This window comes from Amblyomma maculatum, chromosome 10 (assembly GCF_055883805.1).
Source record: "Amblyomma maculatum isolate TAMU_Amacu chromosome 10, ASM5588380v1, whole genome shotgun sequence".
Taxonomy (NCBI): Eukaryota; Metazoa; Arthropoda; class Arachnida; order Ixodida; family Ixodidae; genus Amblyomma; species Amblyomma maculatum.
Window position 1 is genome coordinate 143,501,602 of NC_139353.1, and position 13,858 is coordinate 143,515,459.

At 45.7% G+C, this 13,858-nt stretch overlaps 1 protein-coding gene across 2 annotated transcripts in view; it reads left to right on the forward strand.

Moving 5' to 3' along the window:
- LOC146177603 (cytochrome P450 2J4-like) overlaps window positions 1–13,858 on the forward strand; it is an 87,919-nt gene that overhangs the window by 55,644 nt on the left and 18,417 nt on the right. For both annotated transcript variants that reach the window (XM_084581160.1, XM_084581161.1), the window contains 3 exons: window positions 8,022–8,326; window positions 11,456–11,568; window positions 12,214–12,469. In XM_084581160.1, coding sequence (XP_084437286.1) covers window positions 8,022–8,326; window positions 11,456–11,568; window positions 12,214–12,469 — 674 coding nt within the window. The remainder of the gene's footprint in view (window positions 1–8,021; window positions 8,327–11,455; window positions 11,569–12,213; window positions 12,470–13,858) is intronic.

The window sequence follows — 13,858 nt, forward strand, 5'->3', positions numbered from 1 at the left end:
AGGAAGGAACAGAGGAAGAAGTCATAAAGGAAGTTGCTTAGGCAGGTGCTGGAGGCATACATCTGTTTGAGAGTGGCAGACCTGCAGAATCCCTACTGCACAACAGTAACATACATACTAATATTACTGCACTTACCGAAGTATTGTTTTACAAATGAACACAAACCTCCATCAACAGTAGCCATGCAACACTCGGGAAAATCCAAGCACAAACAAACCTCTAAAGAATGAAATACAGTGTAAGAATTTCGATCAAGCGAACCTTCGCTGGGCTTAAAACCAACAGCAAAAAGATTGAAGGCATTGAGCCAATTATCTGAATGATATATGAAATGTGAAAGAGGTTGGAAATAAACTGATGGGCTTGTATAAAGACGCATGAAGCCTGCTCGTCACCATAAATCATTTTTAAGTTAAGAAACCAAGCTTAAAACCATCAGCTACAATGTGTGGGGTACATGAGGTACTAGGAATTGTTTAACTAAAAAATTGTCACTGTATGCCTTACAGATTTAAACCTTATGTAGAGTGCGGCTTTAATGTACAACATTATGAAATAGTTACAATAACAGATAAGCACAATACTGAGCTTTAAAGAGGCTATTTTGGCAGTCTAACAATTAGTCTGTAGTGTCACACCAACGCTCGGTGACTGTCGACAGTGAGGAAGACGACGAGCGTATGTCGAAAGGCGCGTGCTAAGAAAGAAGACGGCAGAAAAAGAAGAAGACGCAAGAGACTGACGCGCTAGTTAAACGGTCGATCGGAACACCGACCTGAGCTTCAACGTACCCTTACATTTGGTGGAGGCTGCTCTTCGTTCCCTCCTCTCACGCTGGAGCTTCGCAGCCGCACACTCGCTCCGCCATCCGCTATGCCTGAGGCAACAAGCCAGACCGCCACTCCACGCTCGACTGATGCCACCGCTGCCCCTACCATCCTGTGCTCTGGTGGGCTTCGCCAGCGTGACCCCAGCTTTTTTAGTGCCGCCGACGACCAAGATGTAGATGATTGGCTATCCTCCTACGAACGCGTAAGCGGCTACAACAAGTGGGACGACACCACCAAGTTAGCCAACGTCCTCTTTTACATGACCGATATAGCAAATTTATGGTTTCGCAACCACAAACCCGACCTACCCACCTGGTCGGCCTTCAAAACGAGCTTTTTCGAGGTGTTCGGCCGCCCCGCAGTGCGCAAACTGCGCGCCGAACAACGCCTCGAAGCCCGCGCTCAGAATCCCGATGAAACGTTCACCAGCTACATAAAGGACATTGTGGATCTTTGTAGACGTGTTGATCCTTCTATGTCCGAAGCTGACAAGATCACTAAAATCCTGAAGGGAATCTCCGACGATGCATTTCACATGTTGATGGCCAGAAACCCGCAAACCGTCGTCGAAGTGGTTCAGCTGTGTCACAGTTACGACGTCCTCAAGAGGCAATGAGCTTCTACCCGGCGTTCTCTCGTGAATGATCGGTTATTCATGCCTCCGACAGCATGCGGTCTCACTTGTGAACCACCTTCCCTCCTCCCCGAGATCAAGGATTTATACGGGAGGAAGTGGGTAGCCAACTGTCGCTCCTCTCTGCTTCTGCCGCAACCACTCCATCGATAGATTCTGCACTTCGACGCACCATCCAGGAGCAAATTGCAGAAGTTTTACCGCCAAGCTCACAAATTACGCCTGTGACAGCCTCGTTAATGTACGCCGCTGTCGCCGCAAGACCACCACCCTGCCCTGTCGCGTATGCTGCGCCGTTACCACCGCCACCACCTCCGCCCCGCCCTTATCTGCCTCCTTGACGTGCGGTCAACAATCCATGGCGGACCTCCGACAACCACCCAATCTGTTATGCATGTGGCGTTCCTGGCCACGTCGCCCCGCTTTGTCGCCAGCGCACGCAGTCATACCGTAATGGCCCCCGCCTGTACAGTTACTACTACAGTTCAAACTATGAACCTTCACCTCCCCCTGTCCCTGCTGGCACTTCTACGTACTCATTTTATCCTGACCGCTCCTCCCACTCCTCCCGCCGATCGCAGTCTCCCCGCCATCGTTCCCTCTAGCCGCTGCGCCGTCGCTCTGCTGCTGGCCCGGAGGAAAACTAACAGCCGTAGTTCCGGAGACAAGAACTGCGTATTCTTCTACTTGCGCAAGTCCTCCGTCTTCCACGGCCAACGTTATCGAAGTGTTTGTTGATTGCGTCGCAGTTCTCGCGCTTGTGGACACTGGCGCTGCTGTGTCTGGTATAAGTACTAACCTTTGCCGCCGACTTCGTAAAGTTACGACGCCTATTTCGAAATTTTTTTCTCCGAACTGCCAGCTCACATCACATTCAACCGCTTGCGGCGTGCACAGCTCGAATTGTCATTGAGGGTGTTTTGTACGTCGCCGAATTTCTTGTACTGCCTCACTGCTCTCACGAACTGATTCTGGGTTGCGATTTTCTCACCAGTCATCATGCGAGTATTGATTGTGCCCGAGCCAGCATCGAATTGTCTCCGCTTTCACCGGCCGCCTCGTCTGACACACCGCTCCACGTCGATAAGATAACCGTGGCCGAAGATACTGACATCCCCGCCTGCTCTACCGTTCTCGTGCCCGTTTCCTGAGCCTGCTTTTCTGATTCTACAGTTCTTTTCACTCCGACTCATGCCGCTAATCATCGCCATCGCTTAGTTTTGCCTTTCGCCCTTCTAACTTTCTGTGGTGGCTACAGCGCCATATACGTCTCTAACCCGTCGCCTTGTCCGTCAACGCTTCTTCGTGGAGTACGTCTTAGACATGTCGAGTCCTTTGATGACGCTATGACATCTGCCGTCTCAGAAGACCCAACCCCACTTCAGCTCGATACAATTGACTTGCCTGCTTCTGTACAGAACGACGACTCCACTGCAGATTTTTCTGGCTGTCTGGATGCCAACCTTTCAGCAGATCAACGTAACCAGCTTTTCAGATTGCTGCGGCGCTTCCGTTCCTCATTCGACCTCCCTCGGACATCTTTCGGGCGCACATCCGCAGTCACTCACTACATCGACACCTATACGCACACCCCGGTACGCCAGCGCCCTTATCGGGTATCGGCTGCAGAATGCCAAGTTATCACCGAGCATGGACATGCTTCAGCGTGGCGTCATCCAGCCTTCGCACAGCCCTTGGGCTTCTCCAGTTGTTCTCGTGAGAAAAAAGGATGGCTCTATACGGTTATGCGTTGATTACAGGCGTTTGAATAAGATAACGCGAAAAGACGTATACCCCCTTCCACGTATTGATGACGCTTTCGATTGCCTTCAAGGTATCGAATTCTTTTCATCTCTGGATCTTCCGCTCGGGTTACTGGCACGTACCCATGGCAGCTGACGATCGACCAAAAACCGCTTTTGTGACACCTGACGGTCTCCATAAATTTAACGTCATGCCGTTTGGATTGTGCAGCGCGCCGGCCACCTTCGAGCGCATGATGGACACTATTCTGTGCGGACTCAAGTGGCATGACTGTCTTTGTTACCTGGACGATGTTGTCGTGTTTTCAAAAGATTTTACGTCACATTTGGACCGTCTCGAGCGTGCGCTAAAGTGTTTGACTGACGCTGGCCTGCAACTAAACTTGAAAAAGTGCTGCTTCGGGGCTTGTCAGCTTCCTATATTGGGACGCGTTGTTTCGAAAGACGGTGTTCGTCCAGATCCTGCGAAACTCCGTGCAGTAGCTGAGTTTCCACGCCCAACTTCTCTAAAGGAGCTGCGTAGTTTTATCGGGCTACGCTCGTATTTTCGTCGCTTCGTCCGGAATTTCGCTTCGATCATCTCGCCGCTTACTGATCACCTTGCCGGTGACGCCATTCTTTCCTCTTGGACATCCGACTGTGATGAGGCCTTTTCGATGCTTCGGCGCCTTCTAGTGTCGCCTCCGATTCTCCGCCATTTTGACCCTGCGGCGCCAACCGAAGTTCACACTGATGCCAGCGGTGTAGGTCTCGGCGCTGTCCTTGCACAACGAAAGCCCGGCAACCCAAAGTACGTTGTTGCTTATGCCAGCCGCACCTTACCAAAGGCCGAAAGAAATTATTCTGTAACCGAAAATGAGTGCTTGGCCATCACTTGGGCCATTGGGAAGTTCCGCCCATACCTATACGGTCGTCCCTTTTCTGTTGTTACGGAACATCACGCACTCTGCTGGTTGTCCACCCTTAAAGACCCATCCGGTCGTCTTGCTCGTTGGGCCCTCCGCTTACAAGAGTACGACCTTCAGGTCACCTACCGGTCTGGCCGCAAGCATTCTGATGCCGACGCCCTGTCTAGGTCACCTCTTCAATGCGGCTCTGACTCGACAGCTATCACCATAAGTGACTCATCTTCGCTTGAATCTGCCGACATGCCCAATGAACAATGGCAAAACCCTTGGATCACTTCTCTTCTCACGCTTCTATCTACACCTTCTCTGCGCCCAGCTTCACGAACGCTTCGCCGCCAAGCTCGTCATTTTTCCATCCGCGACGGCATGCTTTACCGCCGAAATTACCTTTCCGACGGACGCAAGTGGCTCCTTGTCATTCCTCGGCATCTCCGTTAGGAAATATGCGCCGCTTTTCACGCTGATCCTCAGTGTGCCCACGCCGGAGTATTGAAAACTTACACTCGTCTTCGCCTCCGCTATTACTGGCAGGGTATGTATCGCTTCGTGCGTCATTACGTTCGCGTATGCCAGAAATTCCAACGCCGCAGAAACCCTCCCGACCACTCCACCGTTCTTATGCAGCCCTTGCCCTGCCCCAGCCGACCATTCGATCGTGTTGGTATTGACCTTTACGGGCCACTACCAGTCACTCCAGCTGGTAACCGTTGGGTCATCGTGGCTGTTGCCCACCTTACCCGCTACGTAGAAACATCTTCTTTACCTTCTGCGTCGGCGCCAGACGTTGCGTCTTTCGTCTTGCACCATCTCGTTCTGCGCCACGGTTCACCTAAAAAATTGCTCAGTGACCGTGACCGTGTTTTTCTTTCCGAGACCATTGAAGCCCTTCTTCAGCAGTGCCACATGGCCAACCATTCTACCTCGGCCTACCATCCGCAGACAAATGGCATGACGGAACGTTTTAACCGCACCTTAAAAGACATGCTGGCCATGTATGTCGCGTCCGACCACTCAAGCTGGGACCGGCTTCTCCCATTCGTCACGTACACTCATAATACTGCCATACAATGCACGACCGGCTTCTCCCCCTTTTTCAACTACTTTACGGAAGATCCGAAGCCCGAATAAATATTTTACCTCCTCCCAGTGTCGACTAAGAATGCCCGACAGCTTTTATAAAGGAACTGTGATGAATTGTGCTTAGTACACTTATACAAACGTGTCTTTAGGTGCCTAGAATGCAGCACCGTCACAGAATATATTCACAAAAGATACAATAACCATCACTGGAAAAGACAAAGCTAACTCTTTTAGATGGCGTTCAGACGAGCTGTGTCACCTACCTACCATTCAAGTGCTCCATAATTGAATTTAATTTACCAGTTCATAGGCACAGCACCCAGAGATAGGAAACTGGAGTAACCTGATGCCTATGTTGTGTATCTCAACTCAGTGTTTTTATCGGTATCCATTTTTGCATGAAAATGATAAAAAAAAATTCTTTTGGTGTTCAAGCAATCCTGGCTAGATTACAGATGGGTTCACTTTTAAGTTTCGAGTAAGCAATGGATATCTGATGAGACCTTTGCATGAATTGTCTTTGCACAAACTGCAGATGCACAGCTTGTAAAATTGATACAGCATCAAAGTTTATTTCTTAGTCATGCAATACAGCACCATGCTACCTCCCAGCTCTAACGTTCTACAAAGTAAAGAACACCGTTTTCCTCAAATTATAAGATATCTAATCTTTAGGGTTGTTATTTTGATACACTAGGAGGCTGAGAAGCAAGCATTGTTGCATGGTGAAGATGGTATGTGCAATAATAGCCGTGAAGCAATCCTTTTGATATCTGAGCACTCAAGAGAATGTTCAGTGTCATAGACTCGACTGTTTTACTGTCGCCCTCAGTGCCGCATGTTCCACACACACGCATCCGCCGGTCCTCTTTCAGCTTTCTGCAGAAGCTCTTTAGCCTTGGAGACTTCAGCGAAGTTGATGTGGACGGCAGGCCTTTTCAGCTGCATTGTTAAAAAACACAATAAGAAGAATGAAAAATACTAGCAGTAAATAAAAGAGCACTGTGGTTCATAGAAATTGTATAAAGATAGAATTATGGTGAAGAAAGCCTCTGTAAACAGCGTACAAATAGAATAATTCACAAGGAAGTTCGCAACTGAAATTTAAGAAACAAAATGATGCAATTCTTTTACCAAAGATATGTAACATTCTAAGAAACGTGTTAAAACAACACAATAAAAACAACAATCATATGCTGTTCCACAGTCAAGTAAAAAAGGCCTACGACCCTAAAGAAAGGGCAAGTGGTTCTTCTTGTACCATGCTCGAGTTATGAGACCCGAAAATATGCAGAAGCATATTCTTCCTCAAACAGAATTTCTTTATCTCCTGAAATATTTTCCTAGTGGTACGTTGCAGTCTATAGAGCACAGGATATATATCATGTAACGAGAAAAGTTTCAAGCTCAGAAGCTGATGCCAAAAAAAAATGAAAAATAAAAATAAAGAACTCTCTTGCCACTCATCCTACAACGACGGTGCCATGCTCCCTTGAAACCTGGCCAGCTAAAAAATAATGGGTGAGATACCATTTACTTTCCTGTCTGCCTTTTTATCAATTGTCTTAGCGCCTTCTTTTCTTTTTTTTTAACCCTTTAACTGGGTTGGAAGTACTTCGTCGAAAGGTAGACACAAGCCAGAGGGGCGAGCAGCGTGTGAATACGACGCAATACGTTATTTATACTAACAAGCTTCTCGGTCACAGATTGCCTGCGGGAGCCACAATTCCCGAGGACATCGCTAGAGAACGAGTTTATGGTATCCGATAGCGTAGACATCGATACACACGCAAAAGAGGCGACGCAGAGCGCAGGCTTTTCGAAGGCATAACTAATCACGCTCGCTCTCTCGAGGAAACCAAATGCATACTTGTACGACACAGACAGTCGGCGTAGCGACATAACACGTAAACGCAAGACATCTGCGTACCGAAATTGACACTGAGGAGTGCAACCGACACCATCAATCATGAAAGAATTGTTTTACTAGTTCTGTGAAATGCGCTGTTAATTTAAACGCGCTATCGCGCACGAGGCAAATTCAATTGAAAATTTTTTTTAAATAATCGTGATGAATTTTCTCGCCACCAATAGCTTCGTATTATCCTCGGAAACGAAAAAAGAAACTGTATATTGAAAAAAAAAGAAAAAAAAAAAGGTTTTACAGTTGAGCGCTATCAAACAGCGGCAACAAGCACGACGACCGGAGGCTCGCACGATGAGCGTGGCGCCTTTCCATTCACGCTGAATAATGGCGAAATCGTTGAGATCATTACCTGTAGTAACATGTAAAAGTGCAGTGCCAGCGTTCTTCCGTCTCTCAGAAGCATCGGCGACAAAAGTCGCTTTTCTCCACGGTAAATTTGTTAAAGACGTTCGTCAGCTGATCACGATTTTTTGAGGATCTTCAGCGACGCCGGCGCCTGAACTTCGGTCTGATGGTCCTTGGTACACTTGGATCATGTCAAAATCAAGCGTGACCGTAACAAACGCGACCACTTTTCACAAAACACTAAAAATTTCGTAACAAACAAGGAACAGAAATACATTTTCAAGGGACCAGTTACGCGGGACCCCACATATTTCCGCCATCTTGCCCAGTGTGGCCAGACTTCACAGCGCCCCCTGTCATTCATTAGAGGTGCGAATATTGAGGATATTTTAAGGGCTTGTTGGCAGGAATAGGCACCTAATTCCGTGTCTCGTGTAATAGATAGCTTAATAACGAAACAATTAGATTAAAGCAGCAACCTGCGAACATTACGACCTCCACTTGTTTTAACTCAGACCCACATTTGCTTGCAGGAGGGATGCGAGCAGCTCGTTACTCGCATTGCCGAGGCTCAAGGGCAGCCGCTGGATCTTCTTCAACTTGTTCTTGCCAGCGCATGCAACAACATTGGCGCTCTGATATTTGGCTGCCGCTATCCTTTTCACGATTCCAAGCACCGGCAACTGGTGAACTCCATACGAGACGAGTTCATGCTGAGTCGGAAGAAGAGCATGCTGTCCTTTTTGCCATCTACGCTCATGAATTTCGCGAAGCACCTGCCCTTCACGACAGCAGCCGCCGTGCACGGGACTATGGAGTATATCGAAGCTTTTGTGGGGTGAGCTGCACTCATCTTTTCAGTGCACACTAAAGGCATCAAGTAGGACGATAGAACTATTGAAAAATATCCACCCTCCGTTTTTCAGTGTGCGTGGCAGGTGGTCGAACTTGTTTGACGGCCGCAATTCAAGCATGCATTAAGAATGAATCGTAATTGTCCGCCTTTGAAAAGACGATCCCAGATATGTGAAATGAATTCTTAACATGTTCTATTTTCATTTCATCACGGACATCGAATTTGCGAACCTTTCATAGAGGGCTGATTGCTCGCGCTCCCTTACAAGTCTGGGAATCATTGGAAAGGAAGTGACTGCCTCGAGAAGTGCACGCAGAAGGATGCGATGTTTTAAATACAATATTTTCATTATCTCGTAAAAGAAAATAAGCCCGGTTACAACCGTGCAAGGCGATATAAAGGCTAGATAGGATTTCGCATCTCGTTTTGCCTTAGCTTGATCACACCCGACCGAATCTTGCCGTTGACAGAGTTTCACCTCTATTGCTGCTCGATGTGCGTAATCGGGCACACATGCTAAAAGTTATTGCAAAGAGTGCCGTTCTCTAGAACAATTGGTGTTTTTGACTTCGGCCTTGTAGCCAAAAAATTACGAGCATGCTTCTAGAAGGTGTTAGATTGCTGGTGACATGGGCTGGCTCTGATTGACCACAAGGTTGTTTGACGTCCCGAAACCAGATTACATCGAATTTACAGGAGCGGGCAGCGTGCTTAAAGCTTAGAGGGGCTTTATGTCTGGGGGCCTACCACATAATGAGTTAAGACTGAATTCTAATGTGTGTGAATGATTTAATATAGGTACAAATAAGGCCTTAGGTTTGAAGTGACGAATTTTATTCAGCTAACGGGCATTACAAAATTAGCCGGCAGACGGCACCACTATGACTGTTGCTTTATACCCCTAAAAGAGGAGCTTGTGTGTAACTCTTGCCTTTATTCTCAGCCCTTTGTTTCTTTAGGAGAAACAAGAGTTCGTGCGCAATTTTCCCGAACAATGCAAGTACTTCTGCTGCTGCACAACACTCTGTGGACATGTTCACTGACTCTTATTTCAAATCATAACGGGAATACACGTTAGCTCAGCGACTGGAAACGTAGACATCATAATGCCCTCGCAGGGACGAAGAGAGAATGTCAAATACGTACATACGTGTGCACAAATGTTAGCTGCAAACATAAAAACGTAGCAAGAATTAAGATAAACTCTTACAGAGCGGGATGGCACAAATGTAATCACAGTGGTGGCGTTAACCTTCTGACCTCTAGATGGCACAGTACTGAAATGGTGCGCTGTTTTCACGTTTGCTTTCCATGCCGATAGTGCCGTAAATTTAATTGCACACAATGCATAAAAACAAGCGAAACTGTCGCTACATGATTAATAAACTATTAAAGCGTCGAATAAAGACGACATTGATTCATTCCCGGCAAAGAATTCGAATAAAAAGTTTTCTTTGCAATATTCCTATTCTCAGTCTTAAGGCAAATGAGAGACTGCAGAAATGAGTTTTGCAAACAGAGCCGCCAGACATATTCTCACTCCTCATTGATATCTTGCTAGATATCATCATCATCATCAGCCTGACTATACCCACTGCAGGGCGAAGACCTCTCCCATATTTCTCCACTTAACCCGGTGCTAGATATACACCTTTACAAAATCGCCAGTGAGCCTTCTGCGTCATGTGCAATTTTTGTGCATCTGCAATGCGTTATACTTCGTTTCTTAACATGCCGCGGTCGTTCGCGTGCTGCCGAAGACAGGATCACTTAGTCTGCCTGCGAACGCCTTTGCGGCTTTTTGCAGACGAGAAACATTGTAATTTGTCCAAAATGGAAGTTCACTTGAAAAAACAGTAACGATAGAACGCGGTGATGGGCAATACCGGAGGCAAGTGGCCGACGTGCTGGCTTGCAGGCTGAGACTCCCCCTCGATTCTTCGTTTGTGTATTTTTCTTTGAAGTCATTGTAAATGGAAGGAAACAATAATATGGTCTCTGCACATGCACTTATATGAGTGTACTTCGCTTAAAATCAGTCTCACATTAGTCCGTTTTTCCGCCAGGGTGGCGCAGTAGTTAGGGCGCCCGACAACTGTGCTAAATGATGTGGGAACGAATCCAGGTCTCGGCTGCCGCTTTTCGATGGCGGCGAAAAGAAAGGCGCTCGTTAACTGTGCGCTGTCAGTGCACGTTAAGAAAACATAGGTGGTCGAAATTTCCGAAGACCTTCACTACGGAGTTTCTCATAGCTTCAGTTGCTATAGAAAGCTAAACCCCACAAAACAAACCAAAATAAAAACCATTGATCGTTTTTGTCACTAGTGGCGAATTACAAATATATATGACCGGCAAGCTTGCAATCCTCTTAAAGCGCGAAACGAGACAATACATTCTCACCGACAGATAAATGACAAACAAAATTATTTTGGAGCACGCACCAGCATTTTGTGTGGAATGATACCTGAGAAGACTTCATTTTTGATGCTTTAGGCATCTTAGAGCTAAAATAATGTGCATCATTTTCTATACCTTGACAAGGGATGCAAGCCATTGAGGTTGCTTAAATTTTCGAGCCGCGGAGGTTATCTTCTCATGTTCTCCCATTAAACAGGATGATTATGCGAAACTGCGAAGTATTATATTATTGTGCTTCGTCGAAAGCGTAATATTTGCCAGAGAAAACTTAAAGTTCCTTTTACAGAGTTTCTTCTTTTAGTTCTCACTGTCTAGAAAGATATATATTTCATTCAAGTTATGAATTATGGTGAATTAAATGAGGCGAGATATTATGCTCACTATACGCTGCTGTGTTTTCGTACAATCCGCACAAAGTATTGGTATATCGGCAGCTCCAAATCTGAGACATACAGAGTGGATGGTAGGTACAGAGTGGAAAAGCGCAATCGTAAAACTAGTCACGTGACCTCCCAATAATCCAACAATTCAGTCGCATTTTCCCTACCCGGGGCAAAGTTATTAAAATGTGTTGCACTCCCAGAGGTGTGCTTTTATGATAGAGATGCCTAGCTACAAACAAAGCCTTAAAGTCTCCGTAAACCACTTGAACAACGTGTTAAAAGCATATGTTTGCTTTCAACTTTCTTACAGAGAGCATATCCACTGTGAGACGGGAAACGTTGAACCTGGCAATGGTTCTTTCCTCGCAAAATACGCATTTTATGCCAATGAATCGAGACGCAAAGACACCTACATTCATAACAGTGAGTATTATGAATTGTTAGAGTTATCCGCGGAGCCAGAAAAAATTCTACATAGGTTTAGTGTACCGTAGCAAACGTTGGAAAGCTGAGGATGTAGTTGTATACCGTTTTCTACAATGCACTGTTCTAACCGGTATTTCTATCAATTAGATTGCATAAATATTTATTCGTACACGAATAATCCTTTTTATTTGCTACAAAGCGTCATTAAAACTATAATGACATGAAATACACACTCAGGGTACTGACAGAAGCTACGTCGTAGTGTATATAATATAGCTGCCCTTTGAATGCAGCGTCAGTAGAGCACCATTGTTTGAAATATGGTAAAGGCAGGAAAAAGTTCTGTTCTACGTTTTACACTACACTTCAGGCCTATAGCTGTTCCGGAAACCAGAAGAGGACCAAATGTAACCCTGATCGGTTTGAAGCAGTTTATTGCTTTTTCGGTACAAATGCAGGAACATAAAGCACCCGTACAGGAGGGAAAAGAGAAAAGGAAGACAAAAACTGAATTCATTTTCGATTTTCCAATAAAGCTTCCCAATAGAAACAATTGCAAGCGACAAAAACCTAAGCGAGAAGCTCACCACCGCAATTCGCCGCCCCGACATTAGAAGTGACAAGAATATTTTTTTGGCGCAGACTCCTCCCTCAAAGGGAACGCCGTCGGTTTCCTAATCCCGGCAACCGTCACAGTGTCGGCGATGTTGATGCGGATTCTGCTTCTGGTAACCGCCAATGATGAAGTGCAAGATCGCATCCAGGGAGAAATAGAGGCTGTCGTGGGCAGTGAGCGGCAGCCCACGTGGGAGGACCGCTACGTCATGCCCTACACCATGGCGGTCATGTGGGAGGCGCAGCGGTGGCACACATTGCTTCCCTTGGGACTTCCGAGGTGGTAAGCACTTGGCGCACAGTTTCTCTATGCTTCCAGCACATTGGCCTTAACATTCTTATAGTGTTGTTTTCGGTTAGGTTTCTTCCATGCTAGCATATACAAGAATATGTATTGTAGGGATAAAAAGTTAAAGTGTTCAATGTAAGTGTAATAGAACCTGTAATAAACATCGTTTTTTTAAGCAGTTTTTTTCCAGCCAAAATAAAATATGAGAACAAAACTGCTCAGATTCATTGCTTCGTTTTCCCCATTTCTGCAAATTTTATAAGGATGTGTTATAAATCTAGAAATTCATAATTTGTGTCGGGACATTTGTTCCGAAATTTCACTGCTTTTCGTGTGGTTATTTTATTTCTTCTTTTGTACCTTCATCTCGGTTCGGTACCCGTGCTTTATTGTCGGTTAGCATATCATTTTTGTTACGACGATATCATAAAATATGGTCGTGCTATTTGTTTTCATTTAATTTCTACAGTGAAGGTTTTATACTTTGTCGAGGTTTTAGACGTTACTGTACTTGATGTATGCTTTTTAGTAAAACCCAGAAACCGGCACTGAATCACTTTATGCTACAGAACAAGGCAACGTAATGCATCTTTCCTTAAACAAAACAATTCTAACGATAGGGTTCTCGTAACGAAAAGGAAAGCTGCACGATTACAAATCTTTTTCAAAATAGAACGCGAACCAGACCTTACTTATGCACAGATCAAAATTAACAGAATCGGTTGGAGAGGCTTGTTTATATGAGGCGCATATCTATGACAGTTGAAAATTGTTCACGTTGATTCCTTCTCCAACTATTCTATATTATTGACTACATAGGCTATGAACAAATGTGCGCAGGGTCTAAATGAAGAAGACGGGCATCAAAGAGATCATGAGCCGCGTCATCGAGGAAGCTATGATGCATGCATCTAACTGAATTTAAAGCGTTCCGAGCTTACAGTCGGTAGCGGCTTTCTAAAAAAAAAGTATTACTACTATGTGCTCAGGCAGAGATGACATGATACAGTTGGCTGCTTTTTTGTAATAGTTTTCTTTCTATGCTTCTGCCCTTTCGATATATGCCGGTACTGTGTTTATGATTACACAGCGCAGGCTTAAAACCCCTATAAATCCTCTACAATCTAGCTAATAAACTTTTCCGCTGCGAAAGTGGCAACATTGCAAGAGAAGGTTCTAACTGTAGCGGCTGTTAGGCAATCTTGCTTTTGATGCTTTTGGTAGAATGAATATCTGCATGTTTTATTCATTTTTCTGGTCTGGAAGCCTAATTGATATTGCAGTGAATCGGCTCCGGACTCGCAGGACGTATCTAAGCCTTGGACCGTGTGATTCTACCTGTACCGGCTCTGTTAATCTAGCCCCGGTCGCCAACACCGTGAC